This window comes from Aedes albopictus, chromosome 2 (genome assembly GCF_035046485.1).
Source record: "Aedes albopictus strain Foshan chromosome 2, AalbF5, whole genome shotgun sequence".
NCBI lineage: Eukaryota > Metazoa > Arthropoda > Insecta > Diptera > Culicidae > Aedes > Aedes albopictus.
In genome coordinates this window covers 50741607-50768828 of record NC_085137.1, presented here as the reverse complement: position 1 = coordinate 50768828, position 27222 = coordinate 50741607, and the positions used below count along the sequence as shown (strand labels likewise).

Below are 27222 nucleotides of genomic sequence, written 5' to 3'. Positions count from 1 at the left end.
TTCAGAAATGTGTGGGTACATATCCGAAGGAATTTCTAGGGAAATAAAAAAAGTATTTTGTGTAATTCTTGAAGCAATTCTAGAACTAATATCTGGTGGAATATCAAAAAAAAAAAACTTCTGGAGAAATGTGAAGATAAATTTCTGGAGGAATGCCTGCAAAATCTCTAAAGGAAATCCTGAAATAATTTCTTTAAAACAATTGCGATAGAATAGACATTTCCAAAATAATCTCTGTGTGAATAAACTAAGGAATTTGTGGGTTAATTCCCGTAGAAACTTGTGGATCAATTTTGCAGAAACATCCGATAGAATATCTGGAGGAAAGAACGAAGTAATTTGTATAAAAACTGCTTGTATAAATCTGTGAACAAACTTTGAAAATCATTTGTGGATTCAGTTCAATCTCTGGAGTAATTTCCTAAGGAACTCTGCAGAAAATAAAATCTGGAAAAATCCTTTAGCAATCCATAGCAAAATTCTGAAAGGAATCTCTGGAGTAATGAACAAAGGATATTGTGGGAAAAATCTTGGAGGAACTCCAAGATATTTTCAAAGCAATGAAACTGAAGAAATTTTCAAGGGAAAATGAAGAATTAGGCGGTAAAATCGCGAAGGAAAGAAAATTTGAAATAATTTAAGAATTCCTTCGCTTAGAATATACTGGAGTGACATCCTAAAGAATCTGTAGAGCAAATTCTAAAAACATCTTTCGAAAATTTTCTGGAGGACTTCTCAAAATATTCCAAGGAAATCCTAAAAGAAATTCTGAATAAAATTTTGAAGGATTATCAAAGGATTATTTATAAAAATAAAAATACTCACTGGAGGAAAATGCCAAGTTATTTGTGCAAAAAATACAGACATAATCAGTGGACTGATTTGCGAACTAATTTCCAGATGAATTGCTAAAAGAATCTGCTTAGGAATTAACAAAACAAATCTTGGAGAAGATTTCCAAAAAGAACTACTGAAAAACTGAACAGTTCATTCATTGAGGAAATTCCATCAGAAATCTTTGAATAAATTTGACATTTCTGGAGAAATGCTTCCAGAGTAATACCTCTGAGAATCTCCTGTTAAATTCCTTAATCTCGAAACAAACCCTGAAGAAATTAACATGAACAAAGGAATCTCTGAGGAAATTCACTCAGAAATCTTTTAATAAAGTTTTAAAGACATTCCAGGAGAAAATAACAAAGCATGAAGAAATCTGTGTAACAATTCTTAAATGAAACTCTGGAGTATTTCCCGAAAAATTCTCGGTGGAATTTCCTTAAGAGTCTGTGGAGCAATTTCCATAGGAATCTCTGGAGAAATGAAATGTATGGATTCCCGAAGAAAAATCTGGAAGATTGAACAAATAATATTTTTGGAAAATCACTTTTCACTGATGGCTAGGTGGCTACTTCTTTGTAGCACAGCCATCCTGAATGCCGTTTGCGAGGGAACTAGAAACTAGAAAAAAAAGCCCACACACACGACGGCGCGCGGTCCAACGAACCCGAACTATCACTTTTCACTCTTTTGGATAATCCTTCTATGAAATTATGGAGAAAGCTCAGAAGGCAAGAACGAAGACATCTCTCTCGGAAACTCTTGACGAATTCTCAAATAAATAATAAGGAAATATCTAAAGAAACTGTGTAATAAATTGTTGATGGAAAATTTGAAGAAATTCTCGATAGAATCTAACGAATATCTTTATGAATCTTTTGAGGGAATCCTAGAAGAATCTGTGGAGCCATAACCGATTAAATCTGTGGAAAAATTGAGTTCCAAAATTGTGAATAATTTATTTATTTTTTAATGTTATACAAAAGAGTACTTTTTCCTAAGCTACTACTATTTTTTTAAGATTTTTAGTACTTTATTTTGATACCTTAGGAATACCTTAAAAGATTTGATAATCGATATCATTTACCATTAGGGATTCCCTTAAGCATCTGGCTATTATATCTAATGATTTTTTTTCTCCTAAAAATGTTTATAAGTGATTGATTGGTTGATTGATTGAGTCACAAAGTGATTCTTGAACTTTAGAATCATTTTATTTGTATTAAAACTTTGAAATTTTTAATAATTGAATCTGGAATCGAAATCAGAAATAATGAAAACTGGTTTGCCAATTTATTTGTCTAGTTTTTAAATCAAATTCTTTCTCATAATATTTTAAAATGGTCTTGCGTTCAATCACAAATAATCAAAGCTAGTTCGTCATGTTCCCCTAAGTTGCGAGGCATTTCATTTCTATTTTGTCTAATGAAATTGTTATGAAATAAATATGATATAGTTTATAAGTGATTCATCAAAAAATTAAAATTAAAAATAAAATTAAAATTGAAATTAAAATTAAAATTAAAATTAAAATTAAAATTAAAATTAAAATTAAAATTAAAATTAAAATTAAAAGTAAAATTAAAATTAAAATTAAAATTAAAATTAAAATTAAAATTAAAATTAAAATTAAAATTAAAATTAAAATTAAAATTAAAATTAAAATTAAAATTAAAATTAAAATTAAAATTAAAATTAAAATTAAAATTAAAATTAAAATTAAAATTAAAATTAAAATTAAAATTAAAATTAAAATTAAAATTAAAATTAAAATTAAAATTAAAATTAAAATTAAAATTAAAATTAAAATTAAAATTAAAATTAAAATTAAAATTAAAATTAAAATTAAAATTAAAATTAAAATTAAAATTAAAATTAAAATTAAAATTAAAATTAAAATTAAAATTAAAATTAAAATTAAAATTAAAATTAAAATTAAAATTAAAATTAAAATTAAAATTAAAATTAAAATTAAAATTAAAATTAAAATTAAAATTAAAATTAAAATTAAAATTAAAATTAAAATTAAAATTAAAATTAAAATTAAAATTAAAATTAAAATTAAAATTAAAATTAAAATTAAAATTAAAATTAAAATTAAAATTAAAATTAAAATTAAAATTAAAATTAAAATTAAAATTAAAATTAAAATTAAAATTAAAATTAAAATTAAAATTAAAATTAAAATTAAAATTAAAATTAAAATTAAAATTAAAATTAAAATTAAAATTAAAATTAAAATTAAAATTAAAATTAAAATTAAAATTAAAATTAAAATTAAAATTAAAATTAAAATTAAAATTAAAATTAAAATTAAAATTAAAATTAAAATTAAAATTAAAATTAAAATTAAAATTAAAATTAAAATTAAAATTAAAATTAAAATTAAAATTAAAATTAAAATTAAAATTAAAATTAAAATTAAAATTAAAATTAAAATTAAAATTAAAATTAAAATTAAAATTAAAATTAAAATTAAAATTAAAATTAAAATTAAAATTAAAATTAAAATTAAAATTAAAATTAAAATTAAAATTAAAATTAAAATTAAAATTAAAATTAAAATTAAAATTAAAATTAAAATTAAAATTAAAATTAAAATTAAAATTAAAATTAAAATTAAAATTAAAATTAAAATTAAAATTAAAATTAAAATTAAAATTAAAATTAAAATTAAAATTAAAATTAAAATTAAAATTAAAATTAAAATTAAAATTAAAATTAAAATTAAAATTAAAATTAAAATTAAAATTAAAATTAAAATTAAAATTAAAATTAAAATTAAAATTAAAATTAAAATTAAAATTAAAATTAAAATTAAAATTAAAATTAAAATTAAAATTAAAATTAAAATTAAAATTAAAATTAAAATTAAAATTAAAATTAAAATTAAAATTAAAATTAAAATTAAAATTAAAATTAAAATTAAAATTAAAATTAAAATTAAAATTAAAATTAAAATTAAAATTAAAATTAAAATTAAAATTAAAATTAAAATTAAAATTAAAATTAAAATTAAAATTAAAATTAAAATTAAAATTAAAATTAAAATTAAAATTAAAATTAAAATTAAAATTAAAATTAAAATTAAAATTAAAATTAAAATTAAAATTAAAATTAAAATTAAAATTAAAATTAAAATTAAAATTAAAATTAAAATTAAAATTAAAATTAAAATTAAAATTAAAATTAAAATTAAAATTAAAATTAAAATTAAAATTAAAATTAAAATTAAAATTAAAATTAAAATTAAAATTAAAATTAAAATTAAAATTAAAATTAAAATTAAAATTAAAATTAAAATTAAAATTAAAATTAAAATTAAAATTAAAATTAAAATTAAAATTAAAATTAAAATTAAAATTAAAATTAAAATTAAAATTAAAATTAAAATTAAAATTAAAATTAAAATTAAAATTAAAATTAAAATTAAAATTAAAATTAAAATTAAAATTAAAATTAAAATTAAAATTAAAATTAAAATTAAAATTAAAATTAAAATTAAAATTAAAATTAAAATTAAAATTAAAATTAAAATTAAAATTAAAATTAAAATTAAAATTAAAATTAAAATTAAAATTAAAATTAAAATTAAAATTAAAATTAAAATTAAAATTAAAATTAAAATTAAAATTAAAATTAAAATTAAAATTAAAATTAAAATTAAAATTAAAATTAAAATTAAAATTAAAATTAAAATTAAAATTAAAATTAAAATTAAAATTAAAATTAAAATTAAAATTAAAATTAAAATTAAAATTAAAATTAAAATTAAAATTAAAATTAAAATTAAAATTAAAATTAAAATTAAAATTAAAATTAAAATTAAAATTAAAATTAAAATTAAAATTAAAATTAAAATTAAAATTAAAATTAAAATTAAAATTAAAATTAAAATTAAAATTAAAATTAAAATTAAAATTAAAATTAAAATTAAAATTAAAATTAAAATTAAAATTAAAATTAAAATTAAAATTAAAATTAAAATTAAAATTAAAATTAAAATTAAAATTAAAATTAAAATTAAAATTAAAATTAAAATTAAAATTAAAATTAAAATTAAAATTAAAATTAAAATTAAAATTAAAATTAAAATTAAAATTAAAATTAAAATTAAAATTAAAATTAAAATTAAAATTAAAATTAAAATTAAAATTAAAATTAAAATTAAAATTAAAATTAAAATTAAAATTAAAATTAAAATTAAAATTAAAATTAAAATTAAAATTAAAATTAAAATTAAAATTAAAATTAAAATTAAAATTATGTAAAATTAAAATTAAAATTAAAATTAAAATTAAAATTAAAATTAAAATTAAAATTAAAATTAAAATTAAAATTAAAATTAAAATTAAAATTAAAATTAAAATTAAAATTAAAATTAAAATTAAAATTAAAATTAAAATTAAAATTAAAATTAAAATTAAAATTAAAATTAAAATTAAAATTAAAATTAAAATTAAAATTAAAATTAAAATTAAAATTAAAATTAAAATTAAAATTAAAATTAAAATTAAAATTAAAATTAAAATTAAAATTAAAATTAAAATTAAAATTAAAATTAAAATTAAAATTAAAATTAAAATTAAAATTAAAATTAAAATTGAAATTAAAATTAAAATTAAAATTAAAATTAAAATTAAAATTAAAATTAAAATTAAAATTAAAATTAAAATTAAAATTAAAATTAAAATTAAAATTAAAATTAAAATTAAAATTAAAATTAAAATTAAAATTAAAATTAAAATTAAAATTAAAATTAAAATTAAAATTAAAATTAAAATTGAAATTAAAATTAAAATTAAAATTAAAATTAAAATTAAAATTAAAATTAAAATTAAAATTAAAATTAAAATTAAAATTAAAACGGGCTCCGAGTTTTTTATCAAATATGTTTCGTCCAGCTTTCATTCGAGGCAAAGAGTACGGTGTAGTAGTGAACGTCGACAAAAGTTCACTACTACAATCACACTTCTTGCTCGAATGACAGCTGGAATGAAAACAAGCAGCATAAAATCAATGCCTAACATGCGTCTAACAGCCCATAGTAAAACATATCTAACGTTAGTCTAATGTTAGACTAACAAACATGTTTCGAATTTGCAACATGTCTAACAAAAGTGTGTCATATCTGTCTAATTTTAGACTAACATTAGCCAAAAGTGAGACAAAAAGTTAGTCTAACATGCTGGCCAGTTAGTCTCACATTAGGCTAATGTTAGGCTAACCCTCCGTACTGGGCTACTGGCCTTAGCAAATATCAAAACGATCCGAGCGCCGCGAATGGCGAAATCGAGCAACTACCAAATATTTGAATCCACAGTTAAAAAGGTGATTGACGGAGTGCGAGTAGAGTGTGACGTCTGTTTCTCTGTGCTCTGATCTTAGAGGTGCGTATTTCTAATTCAGTTATTCGTGAAGTTGATCGTCCTTTGTGCTGCACTGACTTTATGGCTTCCTTGGCTTCCATGCCAACGTTCTCCGCACCGTTCAAGTGCTCATCGAAGTGCTGCTTCCACCTTTCAATCGACTCACGTCCGTCAGTCCTTACCCCTTGCACCACATTGAACCTTTCTTATAATAATTTGCCACTGCTCTTTGGGGATTTTTTTTTTATTACCGTACAAATTGGGCCAAAGGGTCTCAGATTTTCATGGAACTTTTTCCACAGACAGGGCTCATGGATATATGAACGAAAAAATTGAGAGAAATCAGGGTCTCCTATTTTCCCGGAAACTCAGGTGGATTTTTTTTTGATTTTCTCTGACACTGCTTATTTTGAAAAATCATAACTCAAGAACGAAACATCGTAGAAACAAAGTTTTTTTTTTAATGAAAGCAAATTTTCTCAGAATTCTCAAAAATATGAACTGGAAAAAGTTTTCCACATAATTTTCCACAGTTGAGCAAATTTCTGTATGAAAGCCGGAAAAACTATGCCCGAAATCGAGCAAAATGTTCAAAAAAATTATTTTAAGCTTCAATTGCTGAAATTTTTGCAATGCACTTTTTTTCGTTTTTGAGTTTATGGCCAATTTTGTTGAAAAATGTCCAAATGTGCCATTAAGCTTTTTCTATGAACTATATTATTTGCTTTCATTTTCATTAAAAAACTTTGTTTCTACGATACTTCGTTTTTGAGTTATGATTTTTCAAAGTGCATTTCAAAAAATTTCAGCGATTAAAGCTTATAACCTTCATAAACATATGTTTTTGAAAATTTTCCACGAGTTCGGGCATAGTTTTCCGGCTTTTCTTTACTAATTTTCTCAACTATAGAATATTTTGTGGAAAACTTTTTCCAGTTCATATTTTTATTTGGATTTCTGAGATAATTTGTTTTCTTGTTCTAAGATTTTTTTTTAAGATGCTCCATTCTTGAGCTATAATTTTTCAAAGTAGTGTCGGGGCAAAACAAAAAAAAATCCACCTGAGTTTTCCGGGAAAATGGGCGAATTTTTCTCATTTTTTTTGTTCATATATCCATGAGCGCTGCCTGTGGGAAAAGTTCCATGAAAATCTGAGACGCTTCGGTCCAACTGAAGAAAAGGCAAAACTGTTGCATGTTGGAGCACTGCCCTCTACACACTCCTCTAGAAATGAAAAAGAAAGGTCAAAAACATTCACATTTCCCAACTCTTCCTTGAATGAACTGAGAGTGTCACCGAAATAAAATGTATGTTTGTAGCATAACCCGCGCGCCGCATTCATATTAACTGTATTTATTGAGATGATGTGCCGAAGCAACAGATGATCTATAATGGCACACATCATGGTTTGTGGTTCTTGGGAAGAGGGCCGAAATGGCTACAACTTACTGAAATAGACGTAATTAAAAACATGTGCGCGTGTCAGTTTGGCGGCGAGCGTATGTTACTCGGGAAAACTTTTTCGGTTTATATGAATTTATGGAGTACCAATTCGGTGGATTGGATACGGAACCATTATGTAAATTTGAAAACCAAAAAGAGTTCTGCTAGAAATTTTGTAAATTATACTGGGTATTAAAAAAAACTATCCAGGGTTGTCCTCCTCCACCTAACTTAACGCTCGCGATAGTTTGCGTGTACTATTTCTAAAAGTCTTCTAGCTATCGTTTCGTACAACTGAAGGCCAAATTGATATCGAACATTTTGGTTGCTCCTTGACCTGAAGATTCCGAAACATTGTGTGTTGCCAGGCCTATGCACAGCTCATCAAACAAATCATTCTTCAATTGACACGCTGACACGCGCAAAGCTATCACCAGTGCGACAACAGCCAATTTCAACCAATTAAAATTTCGAATTCTAACTAAAATAACGACATCCAGAGTGGGCCACGTTTTCCCTATATGCAATAACGAATTTCCCCCAAACGATCCTAAACGAAACCACCATGAACAGCATACACCACACCAGACATCAGTCTATACGCCTCGTCAACCTAATGAACCCCAGCTCGTCGCGGTGGCTGCCTATTGCGTATGTCAACCATATGGGGCTCAGCAGAAGATCTACCATCGTCAGCCGGCATCTCTCCTCGAGCAATCATTAAATATTATTCATCGTCTTACGACGGGGCCCCCGAGAGGATGAGAATGGACCACGAAAGAGATCTCTATCCCGTAGCATTCTGATCGGTGCGCCAGTCGTGTTCGGGATCTCGAGTAGAGCGGTCGCAATTTCTGGAAGCCCATTCTGGACTCGGTGATAGTGGAGATGACTGTTGGAGAAGACTGTTGTAGCAGCTAAGGATAGGATAGTGAATGGAACCTATTGGGTGATAGTGAAAAGAAAAGTGCACGATTGATAACGAGAACCCAGCGAAGTACAACAAAGTGGGCAACGAACGACGGTGATAACGATCAAGTTACTTAATCCGTGACCTAAGTGCAAGTCGGTCAGAATAAAGGCTACTAAATATAGTGATCGATTATCAAATGTTGAAAAACAAACAGTGAAATCAGAAAAATGCAATCTATATTGTTGGCTCTGGGAGCCATAGCGATATGCTCTGGAATAGCCGCAGGGATTAATCCAAGGGATTTGTACAGCTACATCAACGAACCGAGCGATGTCCTACCACGAGGCGACGAGGAGTACGCAGAAGTTCAGCTGGACGTGCCAGCCCATTTCTACAGTGAAAAATACGAATTCGTATACGTGAGTGAAACATTGCTGAAGATCGATCAGCGGAACAGAAGCAAACGAAGAGAACGGATCCACTGACTGTGCATGGTTATCAATTTCTACGGAGTCACAGAGTTCAGATAGTAGCATTGAAATATTTAGAACCCTAATCAGCCCGAGGTCGGGCAAGTTTCTCGTTCATCCATAGGAGTTTCTGTGCTGTACGTTAATGTGATTGCTGTGAAACGGCAAAGTTCCCACTGGATGCGTGTGCGTAGCGCACTTCATGTGCAAATTAACAGCTGGTCTTATCAAAGTCCTTAATTGTGCGAAGAAATGGCATAGTGAGGAATGCTGATAACATTCCAACTGCAGCAGCCTATAGTGGAACAACAGTGTTTTGTCGCAGGCTATTTATGTACATTTGAATTGCAGCTTACATAAAAAGTTTCTAAACACATGGATTCAAAAACGGAGAATTCTGGATTTTTTTTGTTGGACAATAACGGTAAATGGAGCACCGTGTTGGTATTATTAGTTGCCCAAGCGATGCCTTGGAACAGCGTGCTAAGCATTGGGAGATTATGTTTTCGTGACAATAATTTTAACCGCAATTCGTTCTATGTGACACGCATGTTTGTGATTGAACTATTCGATTGGCAGCAATGGCTTCTTAAGTTTTAGACCGACGTTTTGGACACTTTTATTGTACCTTTCTCAAAGAATTAGCTATACTTCGTTTTCTCGTAACATAGGCCCACAGCATAGCCCGAATTTGTCCCAGACGAACGTATCGTCTGCTGTCCACGGCGGTGGATCATTATAGGGTAAATTTGCAAACGATCCTGATCGCAGAATTACATCCGACGGTCGGTGGAACTACTATGTAGTCACCTGTTTTGCAGGCGGTAGACGATACGTTCGTCTAAGACAAATTCGGCCTATGCTAAGAGTCTATGTTAGGAGAAAATGGAGTTTCTTGAGAAGCACATATCCGAAACATCGAATGAAAACATGATAAAAAAAAACTTAAGAATTTGATTTTAAGTTATCCCTGATAAAAAAAATATCATTTATAGCATGGTAAATATTATTAACATATGACAGGTTTCATTGTAAATAAAGGACACAGAAGATATATTCTGCATTAACATGTCTAAAGGGTCTAACTCGTTTTGTAAACAAACATTGTTTCTGTCGCTGTAGGGCTCATCTCGATCCACCCACGCATCTGGGGGCCGTTATCAGAAAGAGCAAAGTTAGATCTTTCTGATAACGGCCCCCAAATGCGTGGGTGGATCGAGATGAGCCCTAAAGCGACAGAAACAATGTTTGTTTACAAAACGAGTTAGACCCTTTAGACATGTTAATGCAGTATTGTTACTTTTTACAATAGAAATTAAGCCCATATAGTTCGTACAATAAGTGAGCATTGGCTTTATTGGTGCTAATTGATTCAATTGTTATTCAATTGTTCTTTAATGATTTAAAGTTACTATCAGTAAACAATCATTTAAGTTGTTTTTAGACAGTTGGAAAAGTGCCTGAAAAGTTCTCATGGAGCTTTTATCAAAAAAAAAATGTATAGACGAACCAGCCAAGGGCTGAATGTCTCTTCAATAAAGACAAATCAATCAATCAATATTATTGTTGCTTGAATCATCATGTTATTCTATTCTGTATAATCAAAAACAAAATAACCTGGCATATTTTTTTTAGTTCTCGTTTATAATTTGAGTGCAGTAGACATTCGATAAGTGTAACATGTTTATTTTTCGGATATCTAATGTTATTTGCTAACTGCAACGACTGACAGATGTCACACCGTGATAGCAGATGAAGCTCTCAGTTAATAACTGAGGAAGTACTTATGGTACACTAGCTGAGAAGCACGCTTTATCCAAGTGAGGACTTTACTCCAAGAAAAAGATGAGCAATGATTTTTTTTAATAAAAGTTTATTGCATTGCTAACTGGACTGCGACAAAGTGCGGAATCTCAAATAAAAGTGCGATATTGCATCAAATCGTTCCGGTGTCTTCACCGCACTTATTCAACACGAGCTACAGAATAAGTGCGGTGAAGACACCGGAACGATCTGACGCAAAATCACACTTTTATTTGAGATTCCGCACTTCATCGTCGCACTTATAACCGCGCAATGCGCAATATTTTCCAAAACATTAAAGGAATCTAGTAAATAGTACACTACCATTGGTAAGAATACAAATACGATTAGTTTAATGGGTTCAATTTAACCGGTGTTAAAATAAACATAAAATAATATTTATTCTTATGTGAACAATTTTCGCTTCTGAAAGGTCTGACCTGTGATATTTGGCAGTTATTTGAAAAGATTGATGATAGATCTTAAAAAAAGCTGCCAAGCGACACTTACCAGACAGACATCAGAGTGTTTCATTCTTATCATAAAATGTGCATATCATTCTGGTGGCCATTAGTGCTTATAAATGCAATAAATGTTAGCGAGAAATAAAAATTCTATGCATTTTCAAAAGCGAAAACTACTTACAAATAACAATAAATATTATTGTACTTTCATTATAACAACGAATCATTCGACGTCATTCAATTAATTGTATTTGTATTGTAAGAACAATGAAAAAAGATCAGCATGTATTATTTTATTTTGGAAAAAATACCCTAAAAATGTCTCATAAAAACACAATACATTCTACTGTTTTTCGCAAAAAATGTATGAACATTTTACTCAAAATTTGATAATAAAGATACATAATGACTACAATTTTTTATTGTAAAAGTGGCATTTACCATTCACCGAATGGTATTAAACAATAGTGGTGATGGTAAGTGTGCTGTGCAAATTACAATACGTTTAATAGTGAATGATTAAAAAAAAATGGTGCTGTAACAATAAAATTTATCGTATTTTTATGATATTTTTTATGAGGGATTTCTCCAAAGACTGAAAGCCATAACCTGCAACATCTGAACGGCTTGTGCAGTTTCAATTTTCAGCCAAATTAGCTATTTTTTTCTGAAGGAGGAAAAGAATCTGCTTACAAACATGTTTTATTGAAAAGGGCACTGTAAACTACCGATATGCTATGTTTATTTTCTGAGAGTTTTTCCCGTCAAATAGCTTAGTATTTTATGACCACTTCCAAATATTTAATGAATAGTTTATATTTGTTTAAATTGATAATTGGATGAATGGTTGTTGTCCTTAGACTTTGTTGAGACATTTTCTATACAACTGTCCCGAATTGATTATGTACATATTTAAAAAGAATAACTATGAAGTGAACTTAAATATTTTAAATACTTTCACGATACTTAGCTATATCCTGTAACATCCGCTATTCAGTTTTTCCAAACTTGTCGGAGCTATCGCCCCCTTGAAGCTGGCAAAATAAGTTTTCGCCCCCCTAAATTTGACTTATTAATTATAAAATTGCATCTGCTTTGCAACTACGCCAATTCTCTGATTTTCAATTATTGTATAGTCTTCCAAACTATCTGCTGATACATTTATTGAAATCTTACCTAGTTTTACCACAAATTTACAAATCTTACTTGTTTTACCATAAAATTTCATAATTTTCATTTTATATGCAGTTTGATATATAAGGCGCCGTCTACAAATTACGAAACGCTCTAGGGGGCGGGGGGAGGGGGAGAACAGCCGAGCCGAGAACGGCTCATACCAAAATTATAGGGTTTTCATTCAAAAAAGCGTTATGGAGGGGGGAGGGGGGGTCAAAAATTGTCGATTTTAGCGTTACGTAATAAATGATAAATGAATGCTGCCTAATATACAATACATGTCGCAAATAACATTCCAAATCATTTTTTTTCTAGAATTTTAAGGAAATGTAACTTTCTAATATATGTTTTACAAATACTGAGTGAATAGATTGTAAAAGTGTTCCATGATCAGATTTAAAAAGCAACTTTGATTCTCTTATAGAAACTTAAAAAAAATTACAAACAATACCGCTTTATCGTAAGTTAAATGTTTTCGTAATTATTTCACCAAATATGAAAAAACAGTTGCAAAACATTTTGGGATTACGAATTTGACATAAATTTTGAAGTTCTGCGCCATGTACGCAACACAAAGTTTTCAAAGATGCTATGTAAAACATTCCGAGCAGATTGGTAAATTTTAGCAATCTCACTATGATAGTGATGAAAGCGAAAAATGTCATCTCGAAAAATTTTAAACTGTAAGATATCTGCAAAACCTACAACAAAGCCAAAGCATAAGATCTGAAAATAATGTTAAGATATTTTTAGAATTCTATCGGAATATCCCAAAACAAAAAATCTAGACAAAATCTGGAAAAGCATAAAATGTGAAAAAACATTCCGAAAAAACTTATGCACTTCATGACCTAGTTGAAGATATTAGTGAACTTGTAGCACACCTGAGAACATATTCAATCAAATCATTAACGCTAAATATTCATATTTCTTGAAACACGTCTAAAGATCACGAATATATCGTTTCAAACCATATGCCTTATTGTGCGAAATGAGTCCGTCAAAAGTGAGCACCAATTAAAAACAATCTATCAATACTTCTTGTTTGAAAATGCAAAATAACGGGAAGGGTAAGATTTGTTCTTACTATATCGTGATATTTGTTCAAATTTCCATTCATCAATAGGTATTTGTGACAGGTTTCATATTAATTTTATTGTGAATTCAGTTGAAATTCAAATTACATTTTTTACAAAAATATTTTTTTCTAATGCTGAGTTGTTTACAACACACATCGGAAGTAACGTTACATGATAGTGCATCAACAAACGAAAACAGCGCGCTACTTTTGGTACTGAAAAAAGTGTCGTTAGTTCAAAAGTTTCGGTAGTCAAAACGTCGCTATTCGGTTTGGTGCTGGCGCCATAATAAAGGGTTTCAACTATTCACCAGTTTTTAAAAAATCGCCCTCTTGTTGAACTTTTCGCCCCTCCAATTATAAGTTTTAAAATTTTTGCCCCCTCTGATGTAGTTTTTGCCCCCCAAGGGGCGATTTCGCCCACTTTGGGAAACACTGCGCTATATAATCCCGACAGTAATATGAAAACGGCAACTTGACCGAACGAATACTTTATAACCGATCGTGTTCATAGAGTAAACGCACAATAGGCCAAATCAGAAGACGTTTAAAATTAGCTGATTTTGGGGGCCCTTGACAGTTCTCCTATGAGGCTGTCCATTAATTACGTAAGGATTTATGGGGGGAGGGGGGGTTTGAGAAATCTTACGCGCCATACAAAAAAAATGGGTTGTCATACAAAAAATCTTACAAGGGGGGAGGGGTTGTCATACAAAAAATCTAACAAGGGGGGGAGGGGGTGTCAAAAAATCGTAAAAATTCCCTTACGTAATTAATGGTCAGCCCCTATGAAAATGACAGTTCAGCGTTTGCGCCTTTGTTCGACAGTTGTAAACAGTGGCATACACGGACCTGTCAGCTGAAAAGGCCTATATGAATAAAGCTGAGTAAATACTCTTTACTCAGATCTCTGTGAAGTTTCACAGAGATTTGCTCCACGGCTTCACATAGATTTAGTAAAGAGTATTTACTCAACTTTATTCATATGGCCTTAAGATGCTCGTACACGCTTTGTCCAGACGCCAAATATTTGACCATTTTTGACAGATAAATTTTGGCAAGTTGTTTGGCTCTGTTTGTTCCTATTCGTTTTTCGAGAGTGACAAATAATTTTGTTTGCCCGGTACACCTTGGTCAAAATTTAACTGTCAAAAGTGGTCAAATTTGGCATTGGTCAAAGAGTGTCATACTAATGAGCTGATTTTTTGTATGGTGAGAAGGTGAATTCTCCGTTTCTGCAATGAAATGGTGCAAAAAGCATGGATATTATGATTCCTTGTCTTATTTAATGCTGTTTGAGCCAAACCTTGGGTAACTGTGCTGTTGTTTTCTCCATTTCTGTCAACTTAAACAACGCAGTTACCCGAAGATCAGTATCAAATTAAACAAGGAATCATAAGACCCACGCTTTTTGCACCATTTATGGCAGAAACAGAAAATTCACCTTCTTACCATACAAAAATTCAGCTCGTCACTACAAATCTAGTACTTCAACGATTGTGTCCTATTATTAAATAATCTTTAGAAAATTTGGATTATTCAGGCAAATTTGATTCTTGAAAGTTCTTCACAATATGAAAAGTGAGGACTTTCTGTGACAGTTTCTGCCTAGCTCAAAATATTTCGTTCAAAGACCAAGAAAAATGAGGATAGTTTACTCTCATTTGCCACCCTTTGGCTACGTACATTAAGGCCGGACGGGACGGTGGATGAATCGTCCGCCATTGCTCTGTTGTTAGTAAGATGCAAATCTCAACTTCTACTTTATATTATTGACTAGAAATTTGACCGTTCATTTGCTCACTTGTGGTGCACAATCGACTAAAGTTTCAGCTACGTCAGTGCAGTGGAAATTGATATTTGCTTTTTTCAAAATCGCGAGGCAAACTGTTAGAAAGAGAGGAAAGATAGGAAATATTACACGTCGTCCCGTGTGGCCTTAACAAAATAGAGTAAAGTCTCCAAAAAGCTCAAATTATTTGATACTGTTATGGTTAACAGCACACTTTGTTCTCATTTACGAGCGAAAACATTTTCATCAAAACAAAGGACATGCGCAATATTTTGATTTTGTTTGAAACATTTAAGAAAAGTGTATAAAATGTAAAAATACTTAGCTTACTCATCATGTCTACCCAACTAACAATCACTCATTTTACAAGCACCTTTACGACGAATTGATTCAGCATGATGCTGAATAACATTTGGATAATTTTCAGGCACAACCTTTGTTCGGGTTTTGTTCACACAAGTTTGGAGAAACTGTAAAACATAGTGTTGTGTACCAACTGAAATGTTTGTTGTTAAATCGTTTTACAAATATATAGTAAAGCTGTTATTCAGCTTTAGCAAAAATGATTAAAAATAAAAAAAATGCAAAATTTTTCAATTTCCACGAGAGTTTATGATTGGAACTTAATGCTGTGAACAAATATTATGAAATAATAACTACACATAAATTTAACTAAATCCAGATTCAAACTCGAGACCCGTCGATTGCCAGCCGCATGCCTTCCTATCTGCGCCATCCTAGAGATGATGAATTGCAGCGCTCAAATCAAAACATAAACTTCCCGTGGTTTAATAATGATCAGACTCTGACTCCTATACAGCAGTGGTGAATTAGCACAACATTATGGTTAACGACTGAACAACAGAATTATTCAGCTGTTGTTCGGTAAAAAACACGTGTTTTTCATCATGTACTCTGAGTCGAAGTATGATGAAACGAAAGCGCTTATTTGACTTGTGAAAAAAACATTATTCAGATACATGTCCTAATTTTTACATGAACTTAACAAGAAGCAGAAAAAAGTCTTGTTGAACTATGTTGTAAAGGAATTACTGCGAGTCGAATAAAAATCTTATTAACCTTCCGTTAATCGCGCTGTTGTACTTTGTACAACACATGAGAATTATCGACTATTACTTTGAAACCATCTTTTCTATCGATGTCAACCCCAAATGTATTCTACAGGAATCTTATTTGGAATATTATAAGACCTTTTTTGAAAACAGTATAACTCCTTATAATGCGGAAAGTTGAAAATCGCAATATGAAGAACGTACTATATTTAAGATAAGATAGACAGTTGAATGTGAATTAGTGTATTTCAAAATCTGAATGATCTAGAAATATGGTGTCTTCGGCAAAGTTACTTGGGATATCAAGGGCCTTCGCGAGGTGATCTGAGAAATTCAGATTTCAACCAATAGGCGGCGCTAGTGAGCATGTAATTTTTATATCCCATATAACTCAGGATCCTGAGTACTTAGAATGATGGCGTCTTCGGCAAAGTTGTTTGGTTGGTTAAACACTAACTGATGGAGAGCCGTTTGGTTTGAAACTCCACATCTAGGTGGCGCTAGTGGGTATTCAAATTTTATAACTCATATGTCTCAACCAAATGCACTTAACCTATTTGACCATTTGACCTATTTGACAACTTTTCCGAAACCACCATCTCTCTTCTAGTAACCAGGATCCTGAGAACTATTGCATATACATTTTTTATGTTCACTAGCATCATCTAGTGGTGAAACTACGATTCAAACGGACAACTATCTGTAAGTTTTCGATCTTTTAGAAGATCGGCACGAGAGGTAACTTTTCCTCCATTTGGTCTTTGATCTACCAAACAACTTTGCCGAAGACACCATCTTTCTGAGTAAAGTGGAGCTTCGTGGCCGTTCGGTTAGCGTTAGCAAGTGTGTAACCGCACCATGCTATCCACTGGTGCATGTAATGTATGTCGTGTCCATGGTCTAGTGTTAAGTTCTGTTCAGTCTGTACAGCCTCTGGCTGAAGACGGTGTCCCGTGCCTTTTTAATCGGGATCCTGAGCTACATGAGATTAAAAATTTACATGCTCACTAGCGCCTCCTAGTGGTGGCATTTGAAATCAAACTGTCACTCATCTATAAGCCCTTGATATACCAAACATCTTTGCCGAAGACACTATCTTTCTAAGTAACGAGGGTCCAGAGATACATAATATATAATATTTACGTGCTCACTAGCGCCGCCAAGTGATGAAATTTCAAATTAAACTGCGAATCATCCGTATGTACTTGACCTACTAAACAACTTTGTCGAAGACACCATTTTTCTAAGTTATCAAGTTCCTGAAATACATAGGATATAAAGTTTATTTGCTCACTAGCGCCGCCTAGATGTGGAATTTCCAATAAAACGACCAATAATCTGTAAGCCGTTTACCTACCAAACAACTTTGCCGAAGACACCATCTTTCTAAGACATCAGGATCCTGAGATATAAGATATAACATGAAATTGCTCACTAGCGCCGCCTAGTGGTGAAATTTCAAATTAAACTGCGAATCATCCGTAAGTCCTTGACCTACCAAACAACTTTGTCAAAGACACCATCTGTCTAAGTAATCAGGATCCCGAGATACATAGGATATTAAGTTTATTTGCTCACTAGCGCCGCCTAGTGGTGGAATTTCCAATTAAACGGCCAATAATCTGTAAGCCGTTGACTTACCAAACAACTTTGCCGAAGACACCATCTTTCTAAGACATCAGGATCCTGAGATATAAGATATAACATGATATTGCTCACTAGCGCCGCCTAGTGGACGTATTACGAATCAACTTTGTCAGCATCAAGTAGCTCATGAAATTTACAACAACTTTACCAAAGACAGTCCTTTTCTAAACAATCAGGATCCTTAGATATTTCAGAATGTTTGGGTGTTGTACAAAGTACAACGCGCGACTGCTCGCGTTACAAAAATTGGCGCGAGTACTGAAAGGTTAAACGCTTGAAAAGTGTTTTAAATTATCATTATTAATACCAATACGAAAAGTTGAACATTGGCTCCTTTTTAATTGAAAAAGCATTTGTACAGTAATATGTACAGCCTAGGGGCGGGACAGCTCTAATATTAATTAGCGATATTAGCAGTATTAGAAAATATTAATCCCAGAGCCCTACCAAATTAAAACAAAGTAAGCCACGTCGATTGAACTGAATTGATTTGGGGTGACAACCGTGATGCCAACAAAAAAAATGATCGTGGCGCTTTCATCGTCTTTGTGTTGCATGAGTAAATGAATCAGGACGAGAAAACTGAAGTCGGCAAAATCTTGCTCTCTTATTGAGCTTCTCATACAAGATCATGCCAAGAGAATCAATTTGGGACTCTCAGATGACGGACTACTGCAAACAGTCGTGATTATTGTCGTAGGGAATCGCGCTACTTGGGCGGTGCCTTCTATATCCGTCTGTTTTCCACTATAACTCAGTCAAATTTGAACCAATTGACACAACTTTTGGAATGTGATGAGATAGGTATAGTATCTACCCGTGTACAACATTTCAAGTCAATTGGTTCAAAATTGACTGAGTTATAGTGGAAAACAGACGAATATAGAAGCCACCGCCCAAGTAGCGCGATACCCTATGTGTCGTATCGTTTGGTCTGAAGATCTTATACAATATTATGGTCACATCACCGGAGATTATTCGATATTTGATTAGCTTGGCTATTGATTATTGACTGGAATCAGCAAAAATATCCTCGCTCAAAAATGCTTCAGAAAAATTATACTAAAGTACTTTATTGGCAGAATACTGCACCGTCGCACATCCAAGGGCAGTGCAAATGATATTCTCATTTTTACAGTTCAGTTTTTTACATTCATGCAACATAGAAGTTTAGCAAGCAACATCAGTGATCGTTTTCCTCGAGAAATTCCATTTCGAGAAAGCCATTTCTTATGATTCATCCTAGCCTCTTAGCCATGGGCTTTCGATAGCCATGTCCTCGATGATATATATGCTGGAGCCGTGGCTGGAGCTCAGTTTATTCTCCCAGCTAAAATAATCAATAGAAATTTAAGTGTTTATCCGAACAAATTGTAGAAAAGTTGCGAACACACCGTACCTCCACCTCGCGTCTTCATGACAGTTTTTGATTATTGCATGAAAAGTCATGACATACTATCCAAAAAACGAGTCGGTTGACGGTGAAGATTAGGACATTAATATTTATTAGGCAGTATTAGAGTCGGTATTAGAAGCTGTCCCGCCCCTAGTGTACAGCATATTTTTAGTTCAGCTATTATTACTATTATAAAGCAACAATTCAGCATGCATGCTTGTTTGCGGCTGGCGATTGTTAGTTGGGTAGGCATTAGATTTTTTTTCTCAGCGTAAAAAGAAGTTGAGGTGCATCATGACTTCCGTGTAACCATATTATCGCAGTATAAATGGAGCAACAATAGTTGACAATGCTTTCAGCAAGTAACAAGTTGTACAACAAAAAAACATGATTTCAGTAACATTTAATGCTTGATTTTTTTATGGAGCGTACATACGTTAAACAAACAAACAAAATGTCAAGTCTCTCAGCAGTATACAATTTGACTGCAATTGTGGTTTTTGCGGTCGCATTTTTTCATCATTTTTTGTTGAAAGATGTTTGAAAAAACTCTATGCAATTCAGTATCATAATTTCTATTCTATATAACTTATTTCATTATTATAATGTCAAACTTTTTCGCACTGGTGCATTGTGCAACTGAAATGAGTCATGCAACTTATTTGAGTTGAACATTATGCGACCCAAATGAGTCGTACAATAAAAAAAATCATTGCATAAAATTTTGTATGTAGCCCGTTGCAAATCTGGATTTTTTCAGCAGTTTTCGTATTTACCCAACTCAGAAAACCTCGATCTCCGAGGACCTGGGATCGAATCCCACTCCCGACAAACTCACAAAATGTGGGTTCTTCATTCGGAAAGGAAGTAAAGCGTAAGTCCCGAGATGAACTAGCCTAGGGCTAAAAATCTCGTTAATACAGACAAATAAAAACCTCGTAGAATTTACTCGTGCTGAAAAAATCATAATTCATAATGTGAAATAACTATATCAACAAGGAGCTATAACATTCAATTCAAAATCTTCACACTTTTGGTTCAAATAAATCAATGACCGCTACCATCGCCAAGCGTCTCATCTTTTTTCTTATCAAATCGGGCCAGCATAATGGCGCTCGGTCAGCATGCTCTTTATTGCCTGCTTTTGCAAAAATAATGAACGAGTTGGCGATTACACTTGCGTAGCATAAATGCGAATAAAGTGCTGAAACGTGAATGAGACAGATAAGAATGAGATAACCATGTCGCAACGCCAATGCTTCTGTTCTACATATATGTCTACGTTTTCATGAATGAATTCCGTTGTAAGAAACTATACGTTGAAAGAGATGATGTTACACAACCATTCATTTCAGATCAACACCAACGGCATCCTGACGTTTGGATCTGAGTTTCAAAATTATCTCAATTTGCCGTTTCCCATCGAGTATCCGGCGGTAGCTCCGTTCTACGCGAACGTGGATACCACGCTGCCGAACGATACCGCTGCCATCGTGTATTTCAAATCGAATGACGAGGAGCTGCTGCACCGAGTGAGCGATCTGGTACGCGTGAACTTTGCCGAATCGGAAGACTTCGATGCTCGACAGGTGTTCGTTGCAACTTGGGAACACGTGGGTCACTATGACATGAAGAACGACGTTACGAACTCGTTCCAAGTGGCGCTGATACTGGGTGATGAGGAGACATATGTACAGTTCTTGTATCCTGAAAATGGCCTCAACTGGATACAGGGTGACACAAAGGACTCGGGACTACCAGACGTGCGTGCCCAGGCTGGGTTCATATCCGAGGATGGACGATTTTTCCCTCTGCAGGGCTCCGGAACTGACAACGTAAGCGACAATTTTGAACATTGACGAACGGTGAAATAACGATAACTGCGTATTTTTCTAGATCAAGCACCTTACGGTATCGTCTAACGTGGGTGAACCGGGAGAGTGGTTGTTCAAGGTAGGTCCTTTCGATCAAGAAGGCAATGTACAGGAACCTAGTGTGCATGATGACGGTCCCCATGAGCCACGCAGCTGTGCCGATGGAGGTCATTTCAAATGTCACTCGGCAGCTACATGCACGGATACGAGCACCGGATTCTGTTGTTCGTGCAAGCTTGGATATTACGGAAATGGTTACAGCTGTGTGAAAAACGATGTCCCAATGCGTGTGATCGGATCGGTGAAAGGTACTCTGAACCATTGGACGATCGATAGTCAAATGCAATCTTATGTTGTGATGGCTGATGGAAGAACCTACACCGCGTTGAGTCCTTTAGATGATGATCTTGGTACAACCCTACAGCTGACACAGGTTATTGGTGCAAGTATTGGATGGTTGTTCGCCAAACCTATCGGTAATGTTCTCAATGGGTATCAGGTATTTGAAAATTGTTAATCTAGGCTTTGGTCAAAGAGTCATTATAATGGTTTCTATTCTAGATCACCGGAGGAAAGTTCAACCAAACAACCACAGTCAGCTTCCAAGGATCGCATGATAACCTTCGAATCGATCTACGCTTTAATGGACTGAATCTGTGGGATCAACTGGCTGTAGATATCACAATTGAAGGTCAAGTCGCGCAAGTTCCATTTGGAAACAAAGTCCACATCGATGATTACTCGGAAGTGTATCAACGAGTTGGCAGAGATCGGCTTGAGGCATACACTTCTCACAAAATGCATATTCCACCGGAAGATCGTGAAGTGGACTACACCATGCATCAGATCATTTCGTTTGAACCGTGTCCATTTTTGGAACTGGAAGAAAATACAGCGAACCGGATGACTACGCTGAAAACCAGCAAAGTCAATCTGGGTTACGAACCCCGAGAAAAGGCCATTCGAATGGGAATGCTAAGCAAGATCAGCTCCGGCGAAAAGGTGAATCCCTGCGACGATGCGAACTGTGGAGACAATACTGTCTGTGTTCCGAATGCTGACGATACCTACGATGTACGATCAACAAGGTTTGAAAATCATGACGCACATAACTCTAGAGCTTCCATTTTAGTGCAACTGTAAGAACGGGTTCACATACGTTCCCTACAACAACAACGATCGTGTGAACTGTGTCGACATTGATGAGTGTTCGGGTATCAATATCTGCGATGAGCATGCGGATTGCATCAACGAACCTGGTGGTTACAAATGCATCTGCTTCGAAGGATACGAGGGTAACGGATATCAGTGCGATTTGGTGGATGCCAGTGCCAGTTCAGTAGTGGTCCCTACTCCTGCCAACACGTTCTACGAAGTTCACTCATATGCTCCAGATCCCAGGGAGGATCATTGCGAGGTACTACAAGGTACATAAATTTGGACGGTATGCCATGTACAGTTTTTGTTTTTCAGCACTGCTCGGAATTCGCAGATTGTGTCAACGGACGTTGTGAATGTAAGGCAGGATACACAGGCGATGGCTACGTGTGTGAAAATCCGTGTGACGGAGATCAAGTATGGAACGGTGAAGCCTGCGTTAAGCACGGGTCTAACGAAGAATGTAAGATCATTTTGTAATAGATATGTAGAAATTATTTCACTCAACACGATATTTAATATACCTTAGATGAAATAGCACCATTCTGCACAGTTCAGGGATGTACGTGTCCAACTGGCTACACCCTGATCGAATATTCGTTTGATCAAATTTGTCGTTTGGTTGAAATTCAACCCGATGAACAACATCTGCCATCATGTGATGTAGAAAACCACTGTAGTCCACTAGCGAACTGTGAATGGAACGAACAACAGTACCGTTACGATTGTGTTTGTAACCCTGGCTACGATGGAGATGGTTACACTTGTGTGGAGAAGGAAGTATCTTGCCTAGATGAGGAAGACATCTGTGATCAGCACGCTTCGTGTAATTACAACGTCCACTCGAAGAAATCAGTGTGTGTCTGCAACAATGGATACATCGGTGATGGCCGCACTTGTCATCTTGCCCCGGAATGCTCTATAGATGATGACTGTGGAATGCATTCAGTGTGCCATGAGGGACTATGCGTCTGCCAAGATGGATACGAGCGAGATGTATCGGACTTTTGTGTGCGGGCTGGATCATGCGGAGGTGCTTACTGTGCTGACAATGCCATCTGCAAGTACGATCCTCATCAGAACATTCCGTATTGCTATTGCCCGGAAGGTTTCGTTGGAGATGGTGTTCACCAGTGTAAATCTATTCCACCACCATGCAACGTGCGCAACAATTGTGGCCTTCATGCCACGTGTGGACCTAACTTCAGGTATTTATTAAGGTCATATCGTCTGTACCGCATTGCTTAGCAATCTCTTATTTAGGGAGCCATCCAAATATGAATGCACCTGTAATCCTGGTTTCTTTGGAGATGGATTCGTTTGTACTCCGGAACGCAATTGCGTCAATATACCAAGTCTTTGCGACCCCAACGCTCAATGTGTCAGTACCACTTCGGGATATCAATGCGCCTGCAATCAAGGTTGGTTCTACAATTGGTCACGATGCGCTATATCTTAAGATCTTTTCAATTGTAGGATTTATCGGTAATGGCAGCGTCTGTAACACAGCTCCCCGTCTCGAGTCTGGGTTCCTCTTGATAAGCCAAGGTGTGGCAACCGTGAAACTTCCCTTCAATGGAGGCCGTGGTGTCCCAGTGACTATGGCTCAGATGGCTATCGGTGTGGACAAGGACTGCGCCGAAGGTCGAATCTACTTCAGTGATATTTCTGCTAAGCAAATTTTCAGCTGCAAATACGACGGAACCGACCGTAAGCCCTTCATTACCAAAGATATCCTGTCACCGGAAGGTGTAGCTGTGGACTGGATATCTCGACGACTCTACTGGACAGATTCAGCCAAAGATACCATTGAGGTTGCCAGCTTGGAAGATCCCAACCTAAGAGCCGTAATTGTATCTAAGTATCTGGTAAATCCAAGAGGCATCGCAGTTGATCCTCATCAGAGCAAATTGTACTGGTCCGACTGGAACCGCGAAGGACCGAAAATCGAATGGGCGAATCTAGATGGTACGGAACGTCAAGTGTTGGTTAGTGGACCTCAAGTTGAACTGCCGAATAGCATACAGGTTGCACCGGGCACGGGCGAGCTGTGCTATGCCGATGCCGGTACTAAGAAAATTGAATGTGTAGACACCTACACCAAGCACGTGAGAACCGTTGCAAGCAACCTTACCTATCCATTCGGTTTGGCCGTTACTGACGATCACTTCTATTGGACCGACTGGACCACGTAAGTTGTTTGATTACTGAGACTTTTCAGATGTAGGGTTTGGGACCATTTGGGCAGGAGCACCTATTTTGGGCACTTGCTGCTATAACTCAGTCAATTTCAAACCGATTGACTTGAATTTTGAAACATGACTAGCTACTGTGCCTAGCTGATCGTGTCTCAAAAATCAAGCCAATCGGTTCAAAATTGACTGAGTTACAGCAGCAAGTGCCCAAAATAGGTGCTCCTGCCCAAATGGTCCCAGACCCTACTTATGCCTCATTACCATTCACAGCAAAAAGGTAGAATCCATCAACGCTTACGGAGAGCGTGAGAAGGGTATTCCATCTCCTGTCTTTGGCAGTCACAAGATGTACGGCATGACGGCGGTTACCGACAAGTGTCCGCTGTTCTACAGTCCTTGTGTGGTGAACAATGGTGACTGCACGGAGAAAAGAATCTGTCTGTCGAACCCCCGTGCTCCATCGGGAAGGGGCTGCAAGTGTGCGGACGACAATAACTGTAATGATGTAGTTTTGGACTACTAGAAGAGGCTGGTCGATCATGAAGTTTAGTGCCATAAGTGAATTATTGATAATAATTTTACACAAAGTATGCCTTTAAAATGCCGTAGAGTAGTAATATAAGATTGTAAAATAAATAAAAACAACAAAACTATGTGTTCAATTTTATTGTTTTCTTCTCCATAAAAAACCGTTCAGTGCGGGGAGACGAAAATATTTCAAAATAGCACTTATTAGTGAGTTTCCACATCGTATAAGTACTGTGCAACACGATAGAATCGGATAGGATAATGACCAAGAGGGGCGCCGAAAAGGCCTAAGTCTAGAAGAAAACAGGATGATGCTAATCTTTTTATGGATATCAAGATCTCACTATTTTCAGTATTTGAGATTGATAATATGTTTTTACGTTTTTCCGTATTTTCAAAAAAGAAAAATAGATTTCTGAAGTTTATTATGTGCATTTACTATATAGACTGTTTCAGAAATTATAAATACACTTTGTTTATTAAATTAAATGAACTGTTCTAATGATTTTTACCAACTTTTTTCAGAGTATAGCATATTGTACTACATATTTTCATGTTTCCTTTCAATTGTCTTGATATTCCAAAGAACAGTCGAGTTCTCTAACAAATAACTCAATTTTTCAAATTTGCATTTGCACAAAGGTGTTTTTTAATGATTTCAACATTATGTATCACTAAATACCAAAATTTATCTAAATTTTTATCACATTCGCTTTCTCAACAAGTTGTCTAAGGAATGCCTTGATCAAAATTTGGTAAAAATCGATAAAGGCATTTCCACATTATTTTTTCGGAGATCAAGTTTCTTATTTTTTAAGGTTTTCTACGAAACATAAGAACTATCACACAGTTTCTTAGCTTTCCTGAACGCATTTAATCTAAACTTATTTTTTCAGCTCATTCGATTCTTCAGATGGCAAAGCTTGTCATACCATAAAAACGAATGCAGTAAGCAGTAATTAAGTCATTCGTTTGCTTAACGTTTGTTGCTACCGGTGTTGTTAAGAAATTGGAAACAAAAAAATTTGTATTGAGAAGGCCCGTAATGGTGGGTCTTGATCAAATATTCCAGTAAAAATGACTCTTACCAATCGAGAAATATCTTTTATAATCGGTACAGCCATTTTTATTGTGTTTGAAAATTAAATATTTTATCTGTGAGATTTTTTTCTTTTCTACTATGCTACATTTTTTGACCACTTTGTGCAACTTCAAATTTTAATCATCTAGTTTACAGAGCCCTATTTTTTTACTTTTACAAGAAACATCAACAAATTTGGTATTATTTGCTTCGTTAGCATGTTTATTATAAGATCTAGAAGAAACTTTTTTGGATAATGTGCTCAAATTGAAATGCCAGTTAATCGTTAGTGTATTTATAATTTCTGAAACAGTCTATATTTTCGCCACAGTACCGCCTAGTCAACCGAAATTTTGGCTGTATCTGTCGCGTATAGCAAGAGATGTTTCTGTCGATCAAGTTTCCGCATTAGCCAAGAAACGCCTTGGCACTGAGGATGTACAAGTTGTCCGACTTGTGGCCAAAGGAAGAGACATAAGCACAATGTCCTTTATTTCATTCAAAATTGGCATAAATATGGAGCTGAAATCCAAGGCATTATCTACCTCTACGTGGCCGAAAGGTTTGGTCTACCGGGAGTTCAGTGACAACAGATTTGGAGAAAATTTTTGGCGCCCTGGAGCTGCTGCTGCATCCGACGATCCGTTGAGTTTTACGTCAGAGGAAGTTGTTCTAATGGAATAGGCTACAGCAAACTCAATTTATTCTTCAATCCGGGACGCACGCTTGCCACAAGTTTTGAGGAAGCCCCTATTCCACTCACCGCAGTCGAGCCCATCCAGCCAGCGACCAGCAGTCGTCCCGGTCCTGCGTGTGAGATGGGAGACGGGGTCTTCCGAGTTCCGGCTACAGGCAAGTACCCTGCTATTTTAACTAGTTCGTCCGCTGTACCCCTCGTTGTTTCCAGTTTTACACCGTATACCCA

General features: G+C 33.4%; 2 protein-coding genes across 3 annotated transcripts in view; one reads left to right on the top strand and one right to left on the bottom strand.

Annotated features, from left to right (window-relative positions):
* Nucleotides 1-27222, bottom strand: part of LOC109421539 (GATA zinc finger domain-containing protein 11) — a 321415-nt gene that overhangs the window by 226327 nt on the left and 67866 nt on the right. The gene's annotated exons all lie outside the window — the stretch shown is intronic.
* Nucleotides 8280-25341, top strand: LOC109409145 (nidogen-like). The gene is made up of 10 exons (XM_019682562.3): nucleotides 8280-8981; nucleotides 20817-21296; nucleotides 21358-21834; nucleotides 21897-22409; nucleotides 22468-22752; nucleotides 22809-22956; nucleotides 23023-23701; nucleotides 23757-23914; nucleotides 23970-24684; nucleotides 24959-25341. The coding sequence occupies exons 1-10, from the start codon at nucleotides 8790-8792 to the stop codon at nucleotides 25209-25211; spliced, it is 3900 nt and encodes a 1299-aa protein (XP_019538107.3). The 5' UTR covers nucleotides 8280-8789; the 3' UTR covers nucleotides 25212-25341.

Coding starts and splice junctions, on each gene's coding strand:
- LOC109409145 (XM_019682562.3), top strand. CDS start 8,790: ATGCAATCTATATTGTTGGCTCTGGGAGCCATAGCGATATGCTCTGGA. Junction 22,957..23,022: donor GCACGGGTCTAACGAAGAAT/GTAAGATCATTT, acceptor AATATACCTTAG/ATGAAATAGCACCATTCTGC. Junction 23,915..23,969: donor TCAATGCGCCTGCAATCAAG/GTTGGTTCTACA, acceptor TTTCAATTGTAG/GATTTATCGGTAATGGCAGC.